Raw genomic sequence first — 27,644 nt, 5'->3', positions numbered from 1 at the left:
CGGGGCTTCGGAGCGCGAAGGCGGCGGCGGCAGACGGGGCTCTGGAGAGCGCGAGCGAGCGGGCGCTGCCGATGGAGGAGGCGATGCAGGCGGTGGCGGAGGAGGGCCCCAGCGTGGCCAAGATCTACAAGCAGCAGCGCAGCCCTTACAGCGCCCTCAAGACCTTCCCCAGCAGCCGGAGACCGGCGCTGAGCAAGCGCTACGAGAGACCCACCATGGTGGAGATCCCCCAGGTCAGGGCGGGCGTCGGGCAGCAGCAGCAGCACTTCCAGCCGCTGCCCGCCGTCGGCTCGTCGTCGTCGTCGTCCCTCAGCGAGCACCCGCTGCCTTACCAGGCGCACGGCTCCTACCCCGGCGCCAGAGCCTCGCAGGGCCACCCGCCCCGGACGCCGGCTCCGCAGCTGGGACACCAGGCAGCGGCTCCTGCCGCCGCCGCTTCGTCGTCGTCCTCGTCGGCCAGGTACGGCCACGGCCACCAGGGGGCAGCAAGCAGCAGCAGCAGCAGCAGCAACGAGGGAAGCGGCAGCCTGGAGCTCAGCGCAGGTACCAACTTTGGCCGAGGGGGCTGGCCAGGGTCGTTGGCGTGCGATGCCTCTTCTGGCACGCCTTCGCGGGGAGAGAAGTTCAGCTTCCTCCCTCTAACACCCAGACGCACACGCCCAAGCTTATTCTGAAGGGCGCTGTGCAAAGTAGCAAGGGTGCCTCTGGGCATGTGCAGAGCACACGACAATCCGTTTTGTAGGGGGAGAAGCGCGTTTGCAGTGCTCAGAGTGATCGCTAGCCATCATTTTAACGACCAGGGGTGCCAACTTGAAGGAAATCAATCACATGATGCGCATAATCAATCACATGATGTGGTGCAGGCACACCATTTGAATATCAATGCCCATCAACTCGGAAGGGGGTCTGGCCACCTCAGATATTTGATTGAGGGGCGTTGAAGGGACCTTGGCCCCTAGGCTTTGACTCCTGCGCTTGCAACAGTATAGGCTGGTCCAAGGGTCCCTGTACAGTACTGCAGATCAGAGAGGGAACTGAGAACGAGAGGAATAATTCATTGTTCAGGTGAGATGGGAACTGGAAGTCCCCTCTTGGCAACTGCCCTACACCAGTCCTTATGAGGAACTGGTGCCATTGGTTCACACACCAAGGAGGTCACCTCTGCGTTTAGGCGTCATGTCGCTGCTGAGTTGCATGTTGATGGACATCCCTTGGAAACGGCCTTGCAGCTGACAAAGCATTAGGCAAGCTGACTATGATCCATCTTGGCTATTGGGCTTTGAGTTGCTTGTCCTGCTATTAAAAGCTGTAGGGTTCTTTGGATATAGCTGCATCTCCACAGCTGGAGAGGGGAGAAGTGTTTATAATTTGACAGAAGGTGCGCGAAAGAGAGATCAGTGAAGCTAAAGGTTCAAAACTGTGGTTGGAGGTACTGTATAGTTTTTGGAGGAGGAAAACAAGAAAAAATATATTCTGAATCTCAGAAGCCAGAACAGCAAGAGGGATCGCTGCACAGTGAAAGCAGCAATCCCTCTTGCTGTTCTGGCTTCTGGGATAGCTGCGCAGCCTGCATTCACTCCATAAGACGCACACACATTTCCCCTTACTTTTTAGGAGGGAAAAGGTGAGTCTTATAGAGCAAAAAACACGGTAAGTCTGAGTATCCCACATAGGTGGGTTCTTAAAATATTAGAGGGAAGGTCTTCCTCTCCCTCCCCAATTTCATCTCAAACCCACAACCCTTCAGAAGCTTTTCACATTTGCTCACCCTCTGAACTGGTTTAAAATTTCCAGTGCCGGAAGGCAAACATCGATAATATATAGCAGAATGGAAAAAGAGTCTCTGCCCATGCACAAAGCACCTTAAGCCTGCTGATGAATAACCACAGCCTGCATCTTACCCTCCCTCTCCAAGAATTTGCATAAAGGGTTTTACGAGCCAGAGAGTCTAGACTCTCTTCCTTTAGAAATGAATAAATTGGGGAAAGCTAGGGAGTAGCCTCTGGGGACTGCAAGTTACCTGTTGGCCAGCCTTCTGTTGCGAGGGAGTGTGCAAAACACCCTACAGATTGTGGGGTGCTTTAGATCCTAATTGTGGGGAACATTTCCTGGTGTTGGGATCCGCATCTGGATTCAATCTGCTGTCTTCAGTATCACCATTTTTCCTCTCATCGCACAGCTGCTAGCCCAGAGGGAAGAAGGGCATGGAGGGCGACTGTAGCAGCAGGACTTAATCTAGAGGTGAGAAAACTCAGGCCAAAAGGTCAAAATGCAGTCCTCCATGCCTCTCTGTCCATCCCACAGGACTCTCTCCATGCCACACCTTCTCTTCCAAAGCCATGCCCCTCACAGACCCTGCTTTGCCCTCTTCTCTGGCCGAAATGCCTCCTGAACTCTGACAGTGCCTTTTGTTCACCTGTGTAATGAAGGATAGAAAGGGGTGTGTGAATGTGGGTTGAAACTAGCCCACTTGTTGCTCCACCGGTTTTCCCCCCTGGGCATGTGGCCTTAGGAAGGTTGCTGCCCAGGATGAGCATCAGCGGGCATTTTTCAGGAGTGAGAGAGTAAAAACACTCAAGGTGGGCAGCAGATTTGTTGTTGTCGTTTAGTCATTTAGTTGTGTCCGACTCTTCGTGACCCCATAGACCAGAGCATGCCAGGCACTCCTGTCTTCCACTGCCTCCCACAGTTTGGTCAAACTCATGCTGGTAGCTTCGAGAACACTGTCCAACCATCTCGTCCTCTGCCGTCCCCTTCTTCTTGTGCCCTCAATCTTTCCCAACATCCAGGGAGTCTTCTCTTCTCATGAGGTGGCCAAAGTATTGGAGCCTCAGCTTCAGGATCTCTCCTTCCTCAGGGCTGATTTCCTTAAGAATGGATAGGTTTGATCTGCAGCAGATTAGTTTCTCACAAAAAAAATTGAGAATGCTGTGTGCACATTTTGTCTCCTACCTAAAATATTACAAATGCTAGAAACTTTTTCTCTTTTTTTAATGGAAGCTGGGACCTGGGGGATGATGGTTTACCAGTGGAAGGTAGGGACAGTGGGTGCCCATATTCCCCAAAAGGGAGTGTGCCCCCCTCAGTTCTCTACCCCTGATCTCCTCTGACCAGTCCTTGCTGCCGTCCACAACACTCCCTTCCACGATACTAATTGCTGAGCAGGATTCTGGACTGTTTTCACTGAGTTTGGAAAAGGCTTTCTTGACTGTGTGCCCAGATAAGTGTACCAAATCTTTGCAAAACAAGTGGTTGTAAGATTTGTGGCTTGGGGGCACTCTGTGTTAGACGTGGGCTAGGTGGCCGCTACATGCCCCCATCTGCACTATACACATAAAGCAGCACCAGAACACTTTAAACAGTCATGACTCCTGGGAACTGTAGTTTGTTACAGGTGCTGAGAGTTCTTAGGAGACCCCCTATTGCCCTCACAGAGCCACCATTCTCAGAGTTCCCTGGGAAGAGGGATTGATAGTTAAACCACAGTTCCCAGGATTCTTTGGAGGAAGCCATGGCTGTTTAAAGTGGTATAATACTGCCTTAAACATATAGTATGCAGGCTGGGCCTCCGATTCCCTCTAAAAACCAACCTGGAAAGGAGGCAGGAGAGGAAGAAGGAAGCCAGAAGTCCTCATCTGATGCCTGCTCATCTCTGCTACTTCCCATGGTTAGCAAAGCAGTCTGGGAGGTAGCAAGAAAAGGCTCTCTGTTGGCTGTGTGACTTCCTCCTTCCATGTCCCCCTGTGCACCCCCCAAAAAAAAACCCCATTTGCACCTGCCTTCTAGGAGTCTTGGACCATCTCCACGTCCCCAAGAGGACCCACTCACATTTTCAGAAGCACTGCCATAGAGAACCAACCAGGGGAAAGCTGAAGGACTGGGCTTTTCCCCCCATTCAAGTTTATCTCGCTTCCTCTACCAGGATCTTCTCGGATGCCTGGGAGTCGCCTCCCCACTCATTCTGATACGTATCAGGTCTGGTCTTGTGGAATCTTGCAATTACAGCATCCAGGTGTCCAGGGTCTCCTTCAGTTTTTCCCAAGAAGGACAACCTACTCTTGAAGTCGCCTCTTCCACTGTTAAATAGCTCTTGCCGTTAGGAAGTTTCTGCTCATGTTCAGCCAGATTCTGCTTCCCTGCAGTCTGAACCCACCTCAGGAGTGACAGATTATGTCTGCTCCTTCAAGATATTTAAAAGCATCTATCCTGTGTCTGCTTTAATATTCTCTTTTCCAGGCTAAACATGCTCATCCGTTACCAAAAGTGCAAACACAAGCTTGCTTGCATATCTTGTTTTGGATCTTATTTAACAAATTAACTCCCCTGGTGCGCATTCGACCTTCAGGTGAGTAATAGGATAGAACTGAAAATATGGATGTAAAAAAAAAGGTCAAAGGGTTCAAGGTGTGGGAGGAGCTGGCAAAAGGCTGTGCTCTTGTAAATGATTATAATAACAGATCTTAAACGGTTCTTGGGAAATAGGGATGAGCTTAGCCTGAATCCTTGGAGAGATGCTACCAACAGGAATAGTCATAGAATCAGAAAATTGTAGAGTTAGAAGCCATTCCCAAGTGTCAACCCTTGCATTTAAAAAATCTCAACATGGCCTAACTGTATAGTACAGGCTCATACGAAAGGCTTCTTGTATTACTTTCTGTCTCCATCATGCACATATGACTTCTGCCCCCAAAGGGGACTTTTTCTTTATTTTGTAATAACTGTTGTAGATACTCTTGCTAGATAAACATTAAAAAATAAAAAAACCTAAGACACCCTCTGAACAAAGTTTTCCATGCCCTGCCTCAACCTTTCTGTTGAAAATGGGTTAGCATTTGATAGAAATTTCTTATTGCCGCTGCTTTGTGATCAAGATTATTGCTTTTTTGTGACCTGATCTTTTGGATGAGAGCGGCACACTGCTTCTCCAATGAGGTGAGAAAAAACACAGGACACAAATGACCATTGGAGTGACAGCTCACTCTTCTGTGACTGTCTTTCTGTAAAATGTACAGAGACTCTAGATACAGCCCATTAGCAGAAAACAGACTGTTTTAAAAAATCCCCCCAATAGATCTGTGCATGTAGATTTTGATTTTTTTTTAAATATATACATATATATAAATAAATTTACTGAGCCTTGGCGTGGGGGTGTTAACTGAGATGTAGATCAAAATATTTTCTCTCTCTCAAGGTATAACCTACTAAGATGTTAAATGCATCTCTCCCTCTCTCTATCCCTCTCTCTGTTCTCCTTTTCCTACTGATGGCTTGGTGTTAGAGCTCACGTAGTTCTTGATATGCAGCCTAAATTTGGCACCAGGAAATGGGAAATTGCATCTTTAAGCAGACTACAATCAAAAATGAATTACAATAAATCCTATATAATTGCATAGGTCATTCTCTTTAATGAGATTTTATTAACCTGACTGTCAAGCTTTTGAGTCAGGCAGATATTTTATCTTCTTCAACTGATAAAAGTGTCAGCTATAAACCACCGTATAAATATTCATAAATCTACACATCTGTGGCAGCCTATCAGCATCATTCTTTTGGACATTAAAAGCATTCTAATTACTTTCTGTCTAGCAGAGCTGAAAGGCTGACTGTTATAGTATGTGCTTGGCAGGCATGATTGCTTTTGTTTGCCATCACAAATAACAGCATCCCCATTTTATATACTGAGGGTCCAAGAAAATAGTCAGGGTTTGACTGAGCAGGCTGAATACTGGGAGGCAACCATCTGGTTTTGATAGCAATGGGCATCTCAACTCATCTGTTCATTTTGACACAGCCTTTGCTTATTTATTTATATAGGAGAATGCAGTGGGGTGGGTGGGTGGGTGGGGGATGAAAGCCTGGTTTGGTCGCTTTGATGGCTGCTTGCCTTTTTCCAGCAAATGCAATGGTTTTTCATTTGTTTTTTTTTAAAGGGCTGCTTCCTTCAAATTCATTGCACCCATCAGATGCCCCTCCCTTAGTGTGCAAGCTGTATGTGCTGTGAGCGCCCTCCTTTGCATGCCCCTGGGGAGTTTGTGTGAAGGAACTAACCATTTTGGTGGGGCTAATAATATGGAGGAGTTTTTCACTGCCTGACTGGAAGGGAGGTTGACAATAAGCACTCCTGTGATTTGCCTGCCCATGTGCCCTGTGGTGTGAGACTGCTCTGCGAGGGGGACCACCTCTCACTCTGCTACACAGGTGTACCCCAAACCCTTTCCCATCCAACCCCCGCTTGAAAACTTCCAAGGAAGGAGAGGCCACCACCACTCATGAGAGTCTGTTCCGCTGCCAAACAGCTCTTACCGTCGGAAGTGATGTGCTTCATGTGAGTGCGGCATGTGTGTGTCGTGAAGGACACCCTAGATCGCTCAGGGTGTTCTACACATGGTAGGACCAAGACATGCAATTCAAAGAGCTGTGTCACATCACATCATCACATTCCAGAGATCTGTGTGTAACCCATTCTGTTGCTTACAGTCCTATCAATTTCCTCTCTTGTTCTCGCAGGGAGTATCTACACCACAGATATAAACTGGTGTAACAGTCGTTCTTTCCCAACAGAATCACAGTTCAAGGGTGATTGGCAAGCATTCTTTGCACTTTCATAATGCTACAGTTCCCAATAATTTTTGCAAAAAGCTGCAAACATTTTCAACAGTTATGAAGTTCATATAGCTCATTGCTTTCTTCAGTTCCTGCAGATCCCATGAAGATCTCTTTGATTTGCAGAATGGAAAAAGTAAATGATTAAAAATGTGATTATTCTTTCTGCCCTGCCAATAAAGCTTTCTGAATATCCGCATTCGCTGTCACATCTTCTGTGTAGATCCCCCCATGTACATTAAATAAACAGGTCTTCTAAACTTGTAAATTATTTCTATTCTGCTTTTCATGTCCTCGAGGGAGTTCAGATTGACTGGGTCGAAAGGAGGGATCAGAATATTGTTTCATTATCAAAACACCAGTGCTGTCTTTGCAGAATTGGAATGCCCTTCAGAAGGCATTTAACTGTCTGGTAAATATGATTGGATACAGAATGTCATTGCATTATTAGTCTAAGAGAATGGAAGGTACGCTTAGGTAAGAGATATGCAGAGCTGCTGTGGAAAGTAGCAGCAAAACAGCAGCACACCAGCTGAATATTGAAGTTGCTGTTATGATTTTTCACTTTTGTACAACTGCTGTTAAAATTTTTCAGTGTGTGTGTGTGTGTGTGTGTCTGAAGGGACACAGATGTTTCAGCATTGCAGGAATGTTTTTCAAGGAAGAATGGCTTGTATACAAAACGAGGCTTGTTAACAATGCAAACATTTTAGTCACTTCAGGCAGAGAGTTACCTAATTATATAAAACCATTGCTGGCACCAGAAAATCAAGCCACAGGGAGAGTAGTTACACAGACCTGAAGAATAGGGAGAGCTTGGTTTTGGAGCTGAAGCAGGGATACCTTGTGATTTTTTCAGGTGATGGATTAGTGTGCGTTTCAGAAGTTGCTCTCCCCTACCTTCCTTGTATGCATGGTGAGAGGCAGAGATTGCCCCTTCTGTCATTCCCACTTTTGTCCTATCTCCAGCACCTCCAGAACAGCCCATGTCACTGTAATGTTTGCACAGGGTCTGCCTGCACAAAATCCAATGCATGCAAGGCCAAATCACAAGGTAGATTCAAAAATATTTTTGAAGGGAGGAGGGAAGAGAACTGATAGCACGATTTGGACTTGTGCATGAAGACAGAAGTGCCTGGCGTGCTCTGGTCCATGGGGTCACGAAGAGTCAGGCACGACTAAACAACAACAACATTAGTTTTTAGGGTGTGTGCACCCTGTTCAAACGTTCCACAGAGCTGTTGCACAAAATATGGTTTGACGTTACAGGCCTGTCTTAACGAATGACACTAAGCCACCCCATCACCCAGTGATTTTTATTCCCAGTTTGTTCATCTTGCATTATAGCTGGGTTGTATGTTTTACTTTATATGCTGTTTGCTGTACTATTTGTTTCCTGTCTTTCCAGTGGCCGATGGCCAAAAGCTCGTATGAGATGCTGAGTCAGTTTCAAAAGTGGCCCATATAGGCATAGATCCGCCCTCCTAATAAGGGCCTTGCTGCTGCTTACCTAGAAGTGGGCAGGGCAGGGAGGGCAGTGGCAAAGGTACTTGTTTCATATGCCAAAGATCCCAGATTCAATCCCTGGAATCTCCCAACAAGAGACTGCCACATGAAATTCTAGAGGGGTATTGCTAGAAGTGTACAACTCATGAGCTATATAAACCCAATGCAGCCTCTTGAAAGACAATCCCTGTGACTGTAGTCATCTCATGTTTCCTTTTGTGGGGTGCCAGGTTGGATTGGGACCAGGAGATTGGGGTTCTAGTTCGAATCCCCCTGCATGTTTGCAATATGGTACCAATGGGAACTTTCCTCTCATTGCAAACTGCAAGCATGCAAGGTAATTCCAGTTGAGACGCTGGGTTAAAGTCTTTCTCTCTCCGTGGTCCTGATCTGGCTTGATCTCTCCTACCCAACCTCTTTCCGGCTATTTGTTAAACCACAGAAATAGCAAACCACATGACAAATATTGCCTCTCCCTCAACCCTAAGTTAGTACTCTTACCATACCAGAATGTTCATTGGACACATGGTTGTATCACACCATCTGTCTTTTATGACAGCTTCTGCAGTTGCCTAGTTAACAGGGCTGTAGTGGCATCTGAGGTTAGATCCACACCTTTGCCACCAACTAACGCCATGTAAAATAAGCATGTATGTTGAAAAAGCTAAGAGTAGCTGCACTTCTCCCTATTGCTAGTTAGCCAGGTGTCAAGTCTGAGATGTTGGGACGCGGGTGGCACTGTGGGTTAAACCACAGAGCCTAGGTCTTGCCGATCAGAAGGTCGGCGGTTCGAATCCCCAAGACGGGGTGAGCTCCCGTTGCTCGGTCCCTTCTGCCAACCTAGCAGTTCGAAAGCATGTCAAAGTGCAAGTAGATAAATAGGAACCGCTCCGGCGGGAAGGTAAACAGCGTTTCCGTGCACTGCTCTGGTTCGCCAGGGCTTAGTCATGCTGACCACATGACCTGGAAGCTGTACGCCGGCTCCCTCGGCCAATAAAGCGAGATGAGCGCCACAACCCCAGAGTCGGCCACGACTGGACCTAATGGTCAGGGGTCCCTTTACCTTTAAAGTCTGAGATCAGCTCTGCATGGTAAAAGCATAAAAAGATCAGACCAAAGCCCCATCTAGTCCAGCATCTTGTTCTCACAGTGGCAACCAGATGCCTATAGAAAGCCCGCAAGCAGGATCTGAGCGCAGCCACACTCTTCCCCCTTGTTATTCCTAGCAGCTGGTACACAGAGGCATACTTCAGAACTCTTAGCAGTGGCGTAGCGTGGGTTGTCAGCACCCGGGGCAAGGCAAGTAATTTGCGCCCCCTAACCCGTGGATTTTCGCACCCTAACCCCCAGATGTTGCGCCCGGTGCGGCCGGCCCCCCCTGCACCCCCCACGCTACGCCACTGACTCTTAGGTCAAATAAGAGGGAGGGAGAATGATTTCCCCTTTTCCTCCTTACCCTTCTGCTGAACTCACACATACCTTCATGCTTTGTCATTGGGGCTGAGATACTTCATCAGCTGGGGTTCCCTCTTGCTCAGCACAAGACTGCCTTTTGTTCTTCTGAAGCAACATATGGAGGGGAATACGTACACATTCTCTGCTGTAAGCTCTGAGTTGTCTCCATATCTTGAGCACTGTACCACATGAGAAACTCACAAGTTCACCATTTGCACATGACCCCCGAGGCTCAAAAGGAGGAAGTGTGAATCTCCAGCTTGCTTTGCCTTCACATGCAAAGCCACCTTGAGCTTATTTGTTTCATGACATCAGTAAGGGACTATTTTCATGAGGTGTTGAGTTGACCTGTAGGACTTCCGACCACGATCAAGGCAAGGATTGCCTCTTTGAAAGTCCCCCAGGGTTTAAAAACAAAATGCCACTTTCCTGCACTTGGAAGGCTAGTGATTTGGGTGAAAGGGTTCTAAGCCTTGCTTGATGTATTAACTTTCCATGTGCAAGTAGTTTTTCTTTGATTTGTTAAAGTTTTCAGTTCAAGAAGGAATGTGCCTTTTTTCTGCACGTTTTGAGCAGGGTTGCAAAATGCCTCTTCAGTAAGTGAAAGGCTAACTCTCAAACCTTCTGCTCTGTAGCTTTCTCCTACGTGAACATTCAGTCTTCAGTTTACAGTTTTAGTTTTGGCAAGATAATCCTTTTGAATCAGAACAGTGCACCCAAGCACGTAAATAAACACCATGCCTCTTTATGTTCTTTTGGTGAACCTTTACACCCACACAGTTGTTAATAGCACTGGATTTGGAACTGTTATCCAGCATCCACTTGAGGCTAAGATCTGAGGGATTTGGGTATGTAAAATGTTGCTGAAACTACCCAAGACTGTTTTAAGTTCCGCCTTGTTTCCTTCATTGTACCAGCTGGTGCCATTCCTACAGTAGGACAAAAAGGTTCCCCATCACAAGCTGTAATTTTGTTTGGGCACCTGCAGTTTTCAGAGAAGATGCACTGGTACATGACTTAAGAGTCTTGCTATAAACAATTGTTCCTAAGAATATCACCCCAGGACCTGTGAGGATATGACACTTAGGGAAATGTTCTGGATTCCTTTGGTCAATTTTCTTCTTCAAATAAAATCTCTTACTAGCCCTCTTACAAAAGAAAACATGCAGATATTCTACTGGGTTGCTTCATAAGAAATAAGCATGCATTGTCTGCCTAATGAATGTAAATATATCAAGCTGCATATAAATATATGTGTGTGTGTGTGTGCGCGCGCGCATGCTTGCTCTTTTACCGTGACTTATGCCCATTAGGTCCATCTACCACTGCAAAATGTATAGCTAGAGATGCTCATGGGTTTTAAGATTTGCAACAATTGGAGCTGGGGCAGCCAACATGGTTACTCCCAGATGTTGCTGGATCTCACCTCCCATCATCTCCAATCATTTACCATGATGAGTGGAGCTGGTGAGAGATGGGTTCTTCCAGATGCCCTGTTTATTGCACATCCACCCTGGTGACTCTGCAGAAAGGTTTTACAGCATTGCTTATTTCATGAGCATTTATTCTGATTTGTTTGTCTGGAGGTTAGATGGTCTTGTGTCAAAGCAAGTGCTACCAACACTGTTCAGTGTGTTTTCCCATCATTTCCTTATCACGGAAAGCCTGATCTTAGGGGAAACATGTTGTTTGTGCAGGACCTCCAGTCAACCATAATGGCGCAGCTTGACTGAATACCAGCTGAAAATAGGAATAGGCTGGAAACACCCTTGGAGCCCAACAGTGTCTAGAGAGCGCCATGTTGGTCATCCCGGTTTAAGCTATTGGTTGGAACATACCCAGCATCGTCTGATACTATAAGTGGTATCGTTTTTTCAATATGTAAAAAATAAAAGAGACTCAGGACAGCTACAGCTTCCATACTCATTTGGTGTTATATCTCCCCGGAAAGCTGTCTGTGGACAAATACCAGCTCCCTCGGCCTGAAGCGAGATGAACTCCACACTTCATAGTTGCCTTTGACTGGACTTAACCTTCCAGGGGTCATTTACCTTTACCTTTTACCATATCTATAAATTTATCTTTTCCTGATTTTAAAATGTGATAAGTCATTTACATTTAAATTTGCGGCATCAAAAGTAGATCATTCCTACAATCTAGGGGAAATCATAATATTTAACGCAGCATATATAATGTAATTTGAAGTCTCCATTCAGATGTTTCTTCTTCTGTGGATGGAAGGAGGTGCAGGGGGGAGACAAAAGGCAGAGAACTTCTGAGAACTTGGGATCATCCTGATTAAAATGCGCACAGTAAATACAGCTTCAGGTCTAGAATCTGATTATAGGATTAAAACGGATGAAAAACTGCTGTGTATTTGAATTACAAAGTTCCAATCAATATCTTCCTTTGATATTTTTCAAAAGAGAAATGGAGTGAGTGAATAATGAGGGAAGGCAACCTTATATTGAGGCTGATACTGATATTTACATTTTCATTATTCTTTTATCATCTGATCATGATGTTAGCAGGAGTCTCTCGTTAGTTTTTTGTTTCCTGTTTCCTCATTCTCTAGAGCTGTGTGACTCCTGTGGAAGCTTCCTTCCACCAAATGTCTCCAGGATGGGTTTAGAGCCGTCTGTTTTCAGGTGGGCTTTGGTTTAGGGTTGGCATTGAGGGAAAGCAGGGTTCATCTGCCTTTCACAACAGTGTGGCAGGCAGAAATTCAATAGGCTGAGCTTGGAAAGTTTCATTTGTTCACATTCTGTCTGTCAGACATTTTTTTATGTGTGAAACAACTTATTTTATTTTTGGGTCCTCCACACCACCTGCCAAAAAAAGGACACACATTTGCATATAACACAGAGCAAATGTGAATGTTATGCAAATCTGTGTCCTCTTTAGTGAGTGGGTTGGAGGGTCTAAGCTACATACAATGTACTGGACTCTTAAAATCTGTTGGCACCCCTGGACACATTCCAGAGTCTAAAATGACAGCATGCTGGGTGGTGGCCTTAGAGCTTTAGAATCCATCAGGGCTAGAATAAGGAATAGAGTTTCTGCAGTTCCTGGGAGCTCTCCATGGTCCTGCAGTGTCTTACGTCTGGATGGGTACCTGGGCCAAAGTAGACATTACATTCACATGGGGTGGGGTTGATTATGAAGGAAAGGCAGCCTGGAGGAATAACTGGTTGTAAGAGGGACAAACTAGCCATTAGCCACATTGTTCACCCCACAGGTGTATGTCTCCCTATGGAAGGAAGTTTTCATCAGAAGTCTGTAGACTAGACTGCTGCGGATGTGCGAGATCTACAAAGTTCTGCATCCGAGTGCAAGACTGACAACACTTATCTCCATTTGTTCAGTAAAATGGAATCGAAAATGGCATTTTTGCAGTTGGGTATCCTCCACCTTTGGTCCCTGATCCCTCTGAACAAGTGCTGGTGCGAGCCAAAATTGACCATCACCACACTGATTGTCAGCAAGGGGATCAGGGCATGCATGAAATGTATTGAATGTACATGCAGGGCTGCCACTTGGGTAGCAAAGGGGACAGTTCCCTCTCTCATATGCTTCTGTCTACCGCATCTGTGACCTGTCCTTTTTCTTCATATAGGGTGTGCATAACCTTATTTTGCTTGTGATCGTTGCGGCAAACAAGTTAATGAGGTTGAGTCATAGGGGCTTGCCCAAGGCCACCTGTTGAGCTTCATGGCCAAAGCAGGGATTTGAACCCAAGTCTTCCCAGCCCAAAGCCATCGTGTTGTACAACACATCACTCTGGCTCTCTGGAATGTTCTTTAGATACTTTCCCCAGCCAAGTGAGAACTACTTATCCAAAAGAACTATGTGATCAGCCCTACTTGTGTGGCTGACTTATTTAAGAGTCTTCTCTGCCACACAGGATCTTGTCATGGAGAAGCAGCTTCTGCATGGGCTGAGATAATGTCTTTAAAGTTCCATTATTCCTCTCCAACATGCTGATGATGCAATACACCAGTCGTCTGGATGTTCTGCACAAACATGTCCCTTCCCTACTGAAAGTTAAGATTGTCCTTCACCAAAGCATTGCAGATGGCATGTTTCCCCCCTCTCCCACCCCATAAGAGACCTGCTTGGCTTTTTCCCCACCTTTAGAAAGCAGGCTACAGACCTCCCCTCATCAAGTATTTGGGGAGTGAGGGATGCCAAGAACACATCCATGCATATAAAAGGCAGGTATAACTGAAAGGGGCCACAAATATCTAAAATGCTTCAAATTAAGGGCCAGTTTCCTGGTTAGAGAAAAATGTGTTTGTTTAGCACCTGAAAGTAGATAGTGATGGCGCCAAGCATAGCTCCCTGGGGAGAGCACTCCATAAGTGGGGAGGCACCACTTAAAAGGCCTGTTCTCTGTTGCCATCATCTGCACCTCCTTCAGAAGGGGCACAAATAGGAGGGCCTTGAGTACCAGACACAGGGCCTGGGTTGGTTCATGTGCAGAGAGGCAGTAATGATTATTATGATGCTGATGCTGATGCTGATGCAGGACCTTGGTGAATTTAATGTGTTTATGTGATGTTGTCTTGCTGTTTTCATCCATAATGTATTCTGGATTTTTGCTGTAATCTACTTCCTCATTCGGGACGCGGGTGGCACTGTGGGTTAAACCACAGAGCCTAGGACTTGCCGATCAGAAGGTCAGCAGTTCGAATCCCTGCGAATGGGGTGAGCTCCTGTTGCTCTGTCCCAGCTCCTGCCAACCTAGCAGTTCGAAAGCACGTCAAAGTGCAAGTAGATAAATAGGTACTGCTCCGGCGGGGAGGTAAACGGCGTTTCCGTGTGCTGCTCTGGTTCGCCAGAAGCGGCTTAGTCATGCTGGCCACATGACCCGGAAGCTGTACGCCGGCTCCCTCGGCCAATAAATCGAGATGAGCGCCGCAACCCCAGAGTCGGCCACGACTGGACCTAATATTCAGGGGTCCCTTTATCTTTACCTTTACTTCCTCATTCTCTCCAGCTAGCCAACTAGACTGTCTCTACTTTGGGTTTCTGTGATTTGTCTCCTCTTCTGTTTCAGAGAGCCGTATGATTCTGGATGCCTTTGCCCAGCAGTGCAGCCGGGTTCTTAGTCTTTTAAACTGTGGTGGGAAACTTCTGGACAACAGCCGCACTCAGTCTTTGGTTTCCTGTGTTAAGCAGGAGAGCCTGAGCTTTAGTGAAAGACCAGAGCAGTGCCAGATTGGGAAAATGGTCCATAGCCAAGCGTCAGACAACTTGGACCTAGAGCTGCAGTACATGCACAAGAAGCAGCAAACCTCTGCTTTTCTGAGAGTCTTTACCGATTCCCTTCAAAACTATTTGCTTTCTGGAAGCTTTCCATCTCAGAATGCTTCCTCCTTGAGTGATTTTGGCCATTTGGCCGACGTGGATCCACTTTCAACCTCTCCAGTGCACACGTTGGGTGGATGGACATCCCCAGCAACCTCCGAGTCCCATGGCCACCCGTCCTCTTCCACGCTTCCAGAGGAGGAGGAGGAGGAGGAGGAGGAAGGTTACTGTCCTCGTTGCCAAGAGCTGGAGCAGGAGGTAATTTCATTGCAACAAGAAAATGAGGAACTCCGACGGAAGCTGGAGAGCATTCCAGGTAATCCTAACCGAACCATTTGAGACATCTAGTGCTGTAGATATATAAGGTGCAAGGCCCAATGACTACCATCTATAAATCCTGTTAACATCAGTTTGTGCTGTTTTGTTTAAGGGTCAAGGCCACCATGGATGTTTGATGTACCAGAATGCAGAGGCATAGTTCCAAATAAACACGTTTCGTGTCAGGATATTGTTACTTGTCACTTTGCAGTAGCGTAACTAACATAAAGTGTTCCGTCCTTAAAACATCATCCTTCATAATTAAATGGGTTAGCATGCTATCAGTACTATTGTTCAACAGAAAGGTTGGCTAGGAATATCTATTTTTTCCAAGTTCAGAGGGCTGTTCCCTCCTTTTCAAATAGGATGGCAGGGCCTCTATGAGTGTAGCACCCACCCTTTGGAAACCTCCACTTAGCAAGTTTCCTTTAGCCTCCTACAAATTCCAGCGAGGCAGGCGTAAATATACTCCAGTACATTTCTTTGGTGTAACCTGTGTCCTCAGATGACTTAACATAGACCAAGGGTGGTGGTGTCAGACTCCCAACTCCCATCATCCCTGGTTGCATCAGCCATCCCAATATAGACGATGCTCTGATAACTCTCATCCTTTAGAATCAGCATCTCAAGGCCCCTATTTAATGAGAAAATGCGTCAGTGGCCAGGTAGCATTTTGTAGCCTGCTGCCCTCTCTCACTCTCCCACCGTTGTTCTAGAAGACCCTTGCCTGAAGCCCTGGAGCGCCACTGCCAACCAGTCTATTGAGCTAGACTGAGCAATGGACTGACCCTGCTAAATGTGACGTGCAGTGATGTAACTCTATCCACCCTCTTGCCATTCACATTTCCCCCCTGCTTCTCCCTACTCCTGCCTCAAACTTCGTCTTACATGTTAGAGTTCCTACTGGTTTATTCATTGTCCGTTCCCTTTCTTGCTCGCAGTGTTTGGGTACTCCTGCTGGCAGCTGGCACGAATAGCCTGCCCTGAACTGCTCACTCAGTGCTTTCCTCACCCACCTGTACTTAGTGACTTGCCCATCTACTAAATTGCACATAGCTTGAAGGGTCTCGCTAGGTGTAACTGCTTTGCCCACATCCTCCCCAAATGATGGAAATTAAGAGGCATGCTTCATGCTGGAGATCGAGGGGCTGCTGTGAGAAGTGGGGGAGGTGGCCTTGTGATTGACACATGAGTGAGCCCATCAAAATCATGCACAGTATGGCTGGCTGCAAGCCAACTTCCCCATGCTTGATCCACATTTCCTGCCACCACATCTCTGACTCTCTCTTTTTAAGGATCTCTGTATTCTCTTCTCCCTTCTCGCCCTTCCTGTATTTTACATTTCTGTCCAATATTTACCCCACCTTTCTTCCACTAAAGGAGGCATTTCTTTAGTCTTGCAACAATCCCGGGAGGGGTTGGTGAGGGCTGTCCTGCTGAGGGTTTCTTCGCACATCACAAAGGAGCAAACCTCAGGAAGGAAGAGTAAACAAAACTGTTCTGGGGATTTTCTGAAATGGTGTTTGACTCGCTGATATGTTTGCCTTTTTAATAATAAGCAGCAGATGTACACTCACTTCCCCTCTTTTTCCTACAGTGCCCTGCCAGACTGTTTTAGATTACTTGAAGGCTGTTCTTCAGCATCACAATCAGCTTATGATTCCTCAGCCAGCAGAGCAGCCAGCAGAGGTACTGTACAGGGGTGATAAGAAGTGCCTGGAGCCTGGCTACTTCAGTGGGCAAGTGGGCACAGGGAAATAATGCAATGCTGGATGAATATGCCTTTTACTTTAAAAAAAAAAAAAGTGTAACAGCAAAACTCTTGTTTATCTTCTGTAGTGCATTACTACATTTACAAGACACTGAGAACCATTCACTCTCAGCCTAGGTACATTGATAATACACACCCTGGTGCAAGATTTGCCGTTTACATGTCCTTCCCCCACCAAGCCAATAATAATAATAATAATAAATTTATTTATTTATACCCCGCCCATCTGGCTGGGTTTCCCAACAGAATTAAAAGCATAATAAAATATCAAACATTATAAACTTTAACACGAATGATAACATCTCATTGTGGACATTATTGTGTAATAGGCCCCAGCTGATGTTAAAAGTTATACATACAGTGGACAAGTATTAGAAACTTGAGACTTACTCCCTGTTACTGTGGAACCTCGGTTTTCGAACGCAGTCCGTTCCGGAAGACCGTTCAACTTCCGAAACGTTCGAAAACCGGGAATCCAAGTTCGAAAACTTACATGCCCAGTTGATGTGACCATTTCAGCTGTCACCCGGACTTCTCTCCACATAGGATTAGCTGATGATGTGTTTCTGCCATTGGCTGAATTCATCATTTGAGATGGTCCTACAGAAATGAGCCCTTTTCACTGCAGCTATGGGAGACATCTAGCATGTTAGCACTAGCTAAACATCTTCCATTGCTGTGTTGTGGTGAACAATTGCAGCCTTTGGTCCATGCCCTCTCTACAGGCTAATTTAACAGTGATTCCCTCTTTGTAGGGAATTGTAATTAGGTTAGGGCTCTGCAACAGCAAACACTTGGCATCTAACTGAACTTCAGTTCACATGATTTTTTAGAGGAAGCTGTGACAGTTGCTAAAATATATAAGCACTGTAAATTGACAGTGTAGGTGAGGCCTCTCTGAACATTGCCCTTCTTTACATATTTCCACATAACGTTGTGTTAGAAGGTTTTTCATTCTGTTTTGTAAGTCTCTGTCTGGCTCTATGGATAGATAGCATCATATGCTGGTACAGAGGTTAAAACGTGCTTTGTTCAGTTGGTTAACTACATCACATGAATTTCTGCCAAAACACAGCATAGTTTTCACAAAGGGTTATTGTGTCCAGAAACACACCACTTACAGAAATCAGTGCCATTAAGTCTAGAGTGCTGTGCAGCAAGTTGTAATTAGATCACTGTGCGCACACTCAACAATAATTGAGGGGTGGGAATGTTAAAAGAGGGAGATATTTGAGTAGCGCCATTTGTAATTAGGTCAACTTTAATATCCTCTCCGAGAAAAAAATGCGGTGAGATCTGAACACCCCTCCCCCCAAAAGCCATATGGACATAGGGTTTTACATTACACGTTGAGGCTTAAATGTCCACAGGCGAAGTGACCTAAATCTTGTGCTGACCAGGAGGGCAATTTGCTGCATGCTCATTACATGAAAAAGTTAAGCAAACATCAATGTTTCACACACTTTCCCCTTCCCAAATCGTGAAATATAAAGCGACAATTCTAGATATCTTGCTTACCTGGGAGCAAGTCCCATTCAACTCTGTGGGTCTTGCTACCAATCAAGCATCCTTAGGATCAGACTACATGTTTGCCACAGGAGATGGTATTGGTTTACTTTTTACAAATATATAGGTTGAACAGCTTTGTATGGGAGTGTAGGAAGAAATGTGCAGGTTATACGAGATCCACAGTAACATAATCTTAGTGCCTCCAACTCCAGTGCCCAAAGCCCATCTATTCATCACTTGCTTTGTACAGGAAACAAAACTCCCAATAAGACTCGAAATGCCACCCAATTCAGCTCCTTTGAGATGAGTGAAACTTTGTTCCAGGTGCTTGGAATATCCTGTTCTCCCTTCAGTGTCCCTCACCTACAGTTAGACCCACACCAGAGCTTCAGGAGATAACTATTTCTCCACAGCCGCATGGCCCACTTGCAGTTAAGCGTTACCCTGAATCATTAGTGTGTGTCAAGATTTACCTTGTTGTGTTTAAGAAAGGGAGGCCAAGGTCCAGGGGAGTTCATGGGGGCCCAGCACCCCCTGGTTTTGTATATTCACTTTCTACATGGAACCTTCTCTGCTTTGACTTGTCTGCTGAGGAACTAGTTAGCATCCAGCATGGAACCTTAACCTGCTATTGGGGATTCTGGGCTGCGTTCTGAGTCACACAGGCTGTTTGAGCCAGGCCTGGTAGACCTCACTGTTGCTTCTCTTCAACTGTTCCCTAAGAGTGTGTCCAATAACATATAGCACATCTTTGTAACTGGCGGTTGAATGCAAGCCTTGATTAGGCGGTTGAGTGCAAGCCATTGTACTGATCGTCTCATGGAGGAACCCCACCTGAAGCTTCCACAGAACCCCAGATAATAATAATAATATAATAATAATAATTTATTATTTATACCCCGCCCATCTGGCTGGGCCTCCCCAGCCACTCTGGGCGGCTTCCATAGAACCCAAAAATACAGTAAAATATCACACGTTAAAAACTTCCCTGAACAGGGCTGCCTTAAGATGTCTTCTGAATGTCAGGTAGTTGTTTATTGCTTTGACATCTGCTGGAAGGGCGTTCCACAGGGCGGGCGCCACTACCGAGAAGGCCCTCTGCCTGGTTCCCTGTAGCTTTGCTTCTCGCAATGAGGGAACCGCCAGAAGGCCCTCGGCGCTGGACCTCAGTGTCCGGGCAGAATGATGGCACGCTGCCCGGTGCCATGTTTCTGATGTTTCTATCAGGGTGAATGCCTGCTTTTGGGCTTCCTTAGCTGGGCATTCTAAGCAAACAGCAACCAAGAGATTTTGTGGGGCGAATTGTCCACCCCACAGAGCTGTCATCTGCCTTTACGTAGAATTCATTAATAGTCATGCAGCTCTGGGAACTGAGGGTTTGTAACTTTTGTTTATTTGCTTTAGAGTTTCCCCTGCAACTTAACTGCTGTCAGGTTCTAAGGGTGTTAAACAAAAGGTAATACGTTAATTATGTAAATGGAATTATTATAAAAAGTAGCGTCTGAAGTAGCTATCCATCAGCTGCCATTGAAAGGCCTGTTTGATCACACTCTTCAAAAGACATTTTTGCACATTCTAATAGATGAAGAAAGAAAATTATATTTAAATAGCTTTCCCAATCACTGGATCTTGACACTTTTTAACCTACCTGCGAAAGTACATTATAAATAGCTTCTTTCCTCTCAAGGTGTTCATTATACCTCACTGGTTCTTGTTATAGAAAATGCAAATGATTTCTTATTTTTTTTTAATGCTCATTCTCAGTATGAGCAAGTCCTTGTTCCCGTCAGCCTATGTTTTCACTGTCAGCATTTCACAGCTGCCTAATTTCTGTTTTATTTTATTTGGCAACTGACTTCATCTTCTCTGCCTGTTAGCCTGCTGAAAAACCAGGAAACTGTTCTGCTCTCTCTCTCTTTTATTTTTTTAGGGGAGCAAACAGTTGCTTAACAACTATCCCGTCTACATCACTAGCAAACAGTGGGACGAGGCAGTGAACTCCTCAAAGAAAGATGGGCGGAGGCTCCTTCGATACCTCATCCGATTTGTCTTCACCACCGATGAGCTTAAGTACTCGTGCGGCCTTGGGAAAAGGAAAAGGTCAGTGCAGTCAGGAGACACTGGTCCTGAAAGACGCCCTCTGGATCCAGTAAAAGTAACATGTCTCAGAGGTACTGCACCTTCTCACTCGGTGTCCACCATACGCAATCTCCATTTCACCACATTGGCTTTGGGCTTTTAGGCAAGAAGGCTTAGCTTCCTGTTCTCATGTGGCCCGGTGACTTCCAAGTGCTTTGGACAACAACTGCATCAGCCCCAGCCAGGATACCTGTTTTGGTTGGAATGGTTGTAGTTGTAGTCCAAAACCCCTGAGGAGCACCAGGTTGGAGATGTCTAGAAGGAACAGGGAGCTTCCTGTAAACATGGGGTTCATGGGGCTTAGGTTCCGCCATCAATCGATGGGAGATGGGTTGACTGATCACTTACCTGTCTAATCAGTTTATCCAGCAGTTTTCAGACTGTGCTCTGGGGAACTCAAGGGTTCTTCACTAAGACAATTAGCACAGGTTGGAAAGTGTCTCTGGAAGACTTCCTCCTCCTGCTCCTCCTCCTCCTCCTCACCACCACCCATTTTCCCCTGCAGTGCACAGATGTGAGGATGTTTTCAAGGATGCGTTCTCAGTTGTTGCTAGGTGACAATGAGGTCCCAACTGGCCTCATGTGAACAGAGCATGTGCCCTAGACAAGAATATGCCCCAGAATTTACTGTAGGCTGCTAAAGGGTTCCTCAGTAGACAATGCAAAGTGCTCATAAATATAGAAAGTTTGAGCAGCATTGAGAAGCATTCTTCCCCCTCCCCCGCCGCCAAAACCTCAAAAGAGGTCCTCTTTTGGAGATAATTAGCATTTCCTGCACTAATTTACTATGTAATAAGCCCAAGCAGCTGCTCATTACATGACAAGGCCATCTTTAATATTTTCTTTTTCATTCTCCAACATCGTAGGAAGCCAAAATTAAAACAGCCTCCATAGCAAAAAGGGTGTTCTTACCCAAGCCCCTCTCATCAAAACACAGTCCAGTTGCTTATAATTGACCCTGCCTAGTCAAATCAACTAAAACTTTAACCAGACTTTAAATTAAACTTGATTATAAAATAGATTCAGGTTGATTAATCTACACATTTAAATCTAATTACTTGGATTCACTGTTTGAAAAAAATTCAGGAGGCTTTTCTTGTCCCGATTAATCCTTGATTGAATGAAAAGTGGTTCTTCGTTGAAATCAATACACTGTCTTCAGAATAAGAGATAGAATTGTTTCCGAAGTCCATTTTTAATGAGATATGGAAACCATCTGTAATGGAATGGAACAGACAATATCCTGGTCTTATGGCCACAGTCTAGCCGTGGCTGCATACAACTCACTGTACACAACAACTAGCAAAAGATGCAACCAGCAATACCAGGGAGAGATGGATGACTGGCATAGATGACGCCCTTGCAGAGGTTTCTCTGCAGCAACTGCTCATGTGTCAATGTGCTTCCACCCATAGATCTCTCTTGACAGGTCAGGACGTACTGTATTTACTCGAGTCTAATGCGCCATCGAATCTAATGCGCACCTCAATATTCAGAACCTTGAAACAACAACAAAAAGTATTTGCTGGCAGATGTAACGCACGTCCTCTGCAAGGATCTTGCATGTCTTCTCGCTAGCTTTTAAACTGCTCCCTTGAGGCCTGCAGCTGCTCACCGCTCAATGGAGACGTGGGACAGAACCTGCACCTCACTGCCGGCTAGCATGAGCTCGCAGTGAGGTACGTATTTACTTGAGGCTAATGCACCATTGAATCTAATGCACACCCAATTTTTTGCAGCTTAATTTGGCAAAAAAGAGATGCGCATTAGGCTCAAGTAAATACAGTAATGGGTTTTATTACCTTTGCAGAGCAATGGTGAGATTATTTCAGTGTTGTTTTCGTGTCACGCTATAGCCATGAGAAGCAGCAGATCATTTCAGAAGAGAGAAAATTCTTTCTCTTCCACCTCCCCTTTATGACATCTAAATGTAGAGGCACCGGAATGGAACTTTTCAAATGCCAAACACACTGGCTCCAGTCGAGCGCTAAGGACTAGTGGCTTTGGCAGGCCTGCTATTAGCACTAGGCATTTGACTGGCATTTGCAGGACCCAGGTATCCCTTGCAGGGCTGACACCTTGTGTGCCCTCCCTCAGGTGACTGCTGTCACCTGGGTTGCCTGACAGACACACTTGCTGCAGCTGTCAAGCTCCTGCTTGCTTGAGAGCTGGCTTGCCCTGAAGCAGCACTGTTAACAGCTCCGGAAGATTAGCACCTGCTGAGCTGCATGGGTTATTGCAGCAGAATCTCCCCTCAGGGGCTGGAGGAGCAGCAGATGTGAGTGCGGTGGCAGCTTGGGCTCCGAATGGGATGCACTTTGAAAGATGCCTCCATCTGCTTCAGTGGGGCCCGGTTTGTGATGCAGATGTGGATCTGCATCTAGGTGCGCAACTTGCACTGGCTGCACACAGGCACGGGAGCGTGCTTCTGCATGCTGGTAACCATCCCTTGCTGGATCGAGACCCTCCTTAAATGTCAGCACTGGGGTGCTCAATTGCACACTAAATAAAAATGCAGGTGGCAAGCCGTTTTGCACATAAATTGCATATATACCTCACCAGTCAAAGCATGCAAGCATTAAGTGGGAGAATTAGGCAAAACATAATTTAGAGTTTTGAACACATTTCTGTTGGTTTGGTGGCTGCCCAGCATTTGACACTGTTGAAGGGAGCTTCCACACAGTCCCTGATAGTAGACTTGGTATGGCTTCTGCATGCAATTTCCCCCCTTTTTTGCAGCGTCTGCACATCATCTTCATCAAAATGCCACCCCATATTCCCCACCCCACCCTCTGTCCCATTTAATCTGGATTTACTCTTTCTGCGAGCTTTATTTTTACTTCTCAGATTTTCCCAGGAAACAATAATCCATGTTAAATGGGAAGGTGATGTGGGACAGCGTTTTGCTGAGCGCATTGCATGGACACTGAGCAAATCTCATGCAGCACAAACCCCACAGTAGTGTGCTGTGTGGAAGCACCCAACATTTGAAATGGATTATACCTATTGCTCCGAATGGCTGGCTGAGGCTTTTTGTTATTTTGGAGGAGTTTTAATTTTAATGGGGCCCAAGCTGTTAGATTATATTTCTAGAACACAAAGTAATCCTACAAGGGGGAGGGAGAAAGCCACCTTTTCCTAAGCCCTGCCAGTTTGTGCAGGCAGAGTAGAAGGCTGTGTCTCTGTGTGGCTCCCCCCCCCCCCCTTTACAGCTCTTGTTAATTTCATCCTTTATAACTCAATTTCTGGACGACATGTTATTAAAAAAAACCATCTTGAAGCATTTCATAGTAAGAGTCGTTCAAAATTCTGAAAACTTCATTAAACTGTATGTACAATGGCTATGAGTAACAGCTGAAAAAAATATATCCAAAGGAGCATAAAATTAAAATGGCAAAGTAAGCACTCTGTCTTGGGAGTGCTGCATAACTCCATCCCACATCAGCAGCAAAACAAGGATCGCAGAATTGTGGAGTTGGAAAGGGACCACAAGGGCCCAGGCCTCTGCAGTGCAGGAATCTTCTGCCCAACATTGTTCAGAATAGCTTGACTTGGTGAATAAGTTGTGCAAAATAAGAAAAGTCATGCCAGTGTGTTCTCCCTGTGTTAATTTTGCAGAATCAAAATGTCCACTTTTCCGTGCAGTATTTTAATTTATTTAGTATGAAATCAGCACAGTCCTGGTCAGTAGACGGTTTGTTTCCAATGCAGATGTTTTCTACCCCTTTTTCCTGTGTTCCTGCTGCTGTTCCTTAACATCCCACGCATCCCATCACTCCTTTCCCTCCCAAACACCTCAATTGCTAACCCAGAAATGCTTTTGGAAACCCACACTGTGCAGCCGTCCAGTACAAACTGTGTTAATTCTCACGGTGTGTTGAAGCCCCTGGTGGGAGCTGGAGAAAGGACTACATGTTGCGGGAGTTAAAGCTATGGGGTTGGCTCTCTTAGCATTGCCTCCAAGAATATATACCCGGTGTATGAATGCGATGCATCCGCATGCCACTGCCCAGCTTGCGAGCGAGCTAATGGTGCCAGTGGGCCGCTGTTGCTAACTCCACATTTTCCTGCAGAATTCATTAGGATGCACTGCACGTCCAACCCTGATTGGTGGATGCCGTCTGAGGAACAGATAAACAAGGTGTTCAGTGATGCCGTGGGACATGCACGGCAAGGTCGTGCGGTGGGGACGTTCCTCCACAACGGCAACTCGTATTACGAAGGGATTGAGCAACATAGTTCGCAAGACGACCTCTTCAACAGGGGCATCCACGATGGATCTGGAGACTGATGGCAAAGGGGAGGAAACACACACACACACACGTGTGTATTGGGGCAGTGAAAGAGACTGTGTGTTTGATGTGCTGTTTGACGTGACTTAAGAACCCAAAGCATGTTCAGAGTCTTGTTTCATCCAAGGCCTTCCTGTGAAATCCCATAGTGTCTAAAGCTCAGACTTCTCAAACACAATATAAGGACGGAAACCTACTTCTGAGTGGGTGGGGAGCAGAATTCTCCTCCACGCAAAATAATAATAATAACCCCGCCACACACACCTTGAAAGCTGGCACGTCAGGAAACAGGCCAGGCTAGGAAGAGTCTGCCTTACATGTTAGTTTTTTATGTGAAGGATTTCCTCTCCTGTATTTTCCGTATTCGAGTCTCCACCGGCCATCTTAACACACAAAACTCAGATGTGGTTTTATCTTCCCTCCTCACGTGTGGCAATGAAAACCAGTCTCACAGCTCTATATATCTTCACAGTGGTCAAATGCAGTCGTACCCTCCACTGACACACAACTTTACACTTCTGAGTTCATGTGCAATTTTAGGGATTAGGAATGTGTTAGTGACATTTCATTAAATCTGGAAGGCATCTAAATCAGGGAGAGTTTTGACATGTTGCATTTTATTTTGGGAGTTTTCCTACCTTTTCTGGGGGGCGGGGGCAGGAATGTCACCTAAAGATGCTGGAACTAGTCTATACTGCTAATAGATTAATAAATGTTCCAAGAAATAACTTGTTACTTTTCAAGCTTTCTCTGTCGCTTTAAATGTTTTCTGTATAGCCTTGCTTTTGCTTGTGCCACGCAGTTTTGTGTACAATCACTAATTCAGGAATACACTCCTGCTCTCTGTCAGGTGTGCAGTGGCCCCTACATCCCTAGGTGGCATAATGTTAACATTTCATATTTTAAGCTGAAGAAGTGTCACCGACTCAGTCCCACGGGCCAAGACCAAACAAGTCTCTCTATGAGTGTCCTGCACTGGGAGTCCCCTGCTTATTCACCTCAGCCATTTGCTTGTCAGTGGAAGGGTCCGAGGTGCGAAAGAGCAGCTGTCCCCCCCAAAAAACACCCCCAAAGAGCTAAGACCCTCATGGTGGTGACTTCAAACAGTTCAGAGCTGCTCTGTGTGAAATAAAAGAGCAGTCTAAAAATACGTCAGATCTTGCAATATCAAGTTTGGGAGCTGCTGCTTGGGAGTCTTAAAAGAATAATCTGTAAATGTATAACACTTCTAGAAATAGCTTATTTTCGTTATTACTTTGGGGTTTTGTTGTTTCAAGTTCTTCCTCGGAAGTGTATTTGCCTCACAAGGCACCCAGCAGGGGGAAAAACACACTCTTTCGTAGGTGAGGTTGACACCACCACCCTCGATTTGTGTCAAATATCTCTCCCTCTTCTTGCAGCCCCCTTTGCCACATGACAACCAACGCCATTCCAGAGGGTCTCTGAACCCTCATAGCATCATAGTGTTGGAAGGGACCCTGAGAATTGTCTAGTCCAATCTCCTGCAATGCAGGCATCTCGACTAAAGCATCCATAGCTGATGGCCACCCAACCTCTGCTTTAAAACCTTCAAGGGAGAAGAGTCCAGAACCTCCTGAGGGAGTCCGTTCCACTGTCAGAAAGTTATTCTTGGTGTCAAATCAGAATCTTCTTCCTTGTAAATCAAAGCCATTGGTTTGGGTCCTGGTAGGTTTGGGCAGGCTTCCTCCTGGCAGGTTTGGTTGGCCAATCAGCACCAGCCGGGCCTTTTCCCAATGGCAGGGAATAAATTGAGGCCTGACTTGGAGGTCATTCCTTCTGCCTGCCTTTGCTGGATTGCTGCAGGGTTACGGGGTCTTGGCATGAGAAAGCTAAGCGCTTTTAACCCTCATGGGTGTCAAGTACACACTCGGCTCTCTTCCACTGGAACCTGTAGGACTTTAAAAACTGAGCGTAGCTCACATCCTTCGTTTATATATTTTATTTGGCTACGATGCCATCTCTGCCTATTAACATACAATCAACATTTCAGTGCTGTCCGTTTCTGAGACAAATCTGTTGTAAATCAGCAGGACACCAGGTGGCCTGATGAGAAGAGAAACACTCCCATCCTTCAAAATCTGTCCTATTTGTATAGTGTTGTACGTAACACATCCGCTGCCACAATGCTAACATAGCGCAGGCCTTGGTGTATGTTTCCTGTGGTGACACTTGCTGATCTTTTTGGTGGAAAAAAGAAGTCAGATGGAATGCATGAGTCCACGTTTGTCTACAGTATAATCTCATGATAGTGTATTTTTGTAATAAGCAGTGTGAAATCCAATATTTGTGTATGAATCCAAGTAAAAGTGTTTTGTTCGAATTATGCACACCAGATTCACATAACAGACCTCACTGAAGCAATACCATTTGGGGTTTGCTAAGGCAACGGGTAAGCCTGGCTATTTTAATGGGAAGGGTAATCTACTGATTTCTACTTGGGCCCCACTCATGCATTGTGAAGTGCCACACAGAAGTTGCTTCCCTGCAGCCTAGCTGGGGGTGGGCGAGGAATTGGTTTGAGCTGCTTTTTGCTGCCAGATTTGAGATCCCCAAGCTTCCTGACAGCTGGGAATGCAACCTATCCGTTGGATTATGCACTTCTCTGAATTTTGTGTTGCAGCTTTTGTCCCAAAAGTACAAAAATATGCATCTTCAACAACGACGAAAAGAGAGGATACATATTTTAGGAGGAAATACATTTAAAGGGTTGTTGTGCAATG

The 27,644-nt window shown here is 45.8% G+C and overlaps 1 protein-coding gene across 2 annotated transcripts; it reads left to right on the top strand.

The window, feature by feature from the left end:
- BEND4 (BEN domain containing 4) lies at positions 1-27,644 on the top strand. 2 transcript variants are annotated; one of them, XM_083459999.1, is made up of 5 exons: positions 1-543; positions 14,624-15,190; positions 16,790-16,881; positions 20,403-20,572; positions 24,685-27,644. In XM_083459999.1, exons 1-5 carry the CDS (start codon positions 72-74, stop codon positions 24,692-24,694), a joined length of 1,311 nt encoding a protein of 436 aa, XP_083316125.1. In that variant the 5' UTR covers positions 1-71; the 3' UTR covers positions 24,695-27,644. The 2 variants fall into 2 exon arrangements, with proteins under 2 accessions (XP_083316125.1, XP_083316124.1); XM_083459998.1 differs by having other exon boundaries at positions 7-543; positions 20,403-20,643.

The sequence above is a fragment of the Podarcis liolepis genome, assembly GCF_965112155.1.
Source record: "Podarcis liolepis genome assembly, chromosome: 9".
Lineage (NCBI taxonomy): Eukaryota > Metazoa > Chordata > Lepidosauria > Squamata > Lacertidae > Podarcis > Podarcis liolepis.
Note: the sequence above shows the minus strand (reverse complement) of the source record. Positions and strands in the feature narration are given on the sequence as shown.

Excerpts from the sequence above, each read along its gene's own strand:
- BEND4 (XM_083459998.1), top strand. The coding sequence starts at position 72 with ATGGAGGAGGCGATGCAGGCGGTGGCGGAGGAGGGCCCCAGCGTGGCC. Across the intron at positions 15,191-16,789 it reads GAAGCTGGAGAGCATTCCAG|TGCCCTGCCAGACTGTTTTA; the intron begins GTAATCCTAACC and ends TTTTTCCTACAG. Across the intron at positions 16,882-20,402 it reads CAGCAGAGCAGCCAGCAGAG|GGGAGCAAACAGTTGCTTAA; the intron begins GTACTGTACAGG and ends TTATTTTTTTAG.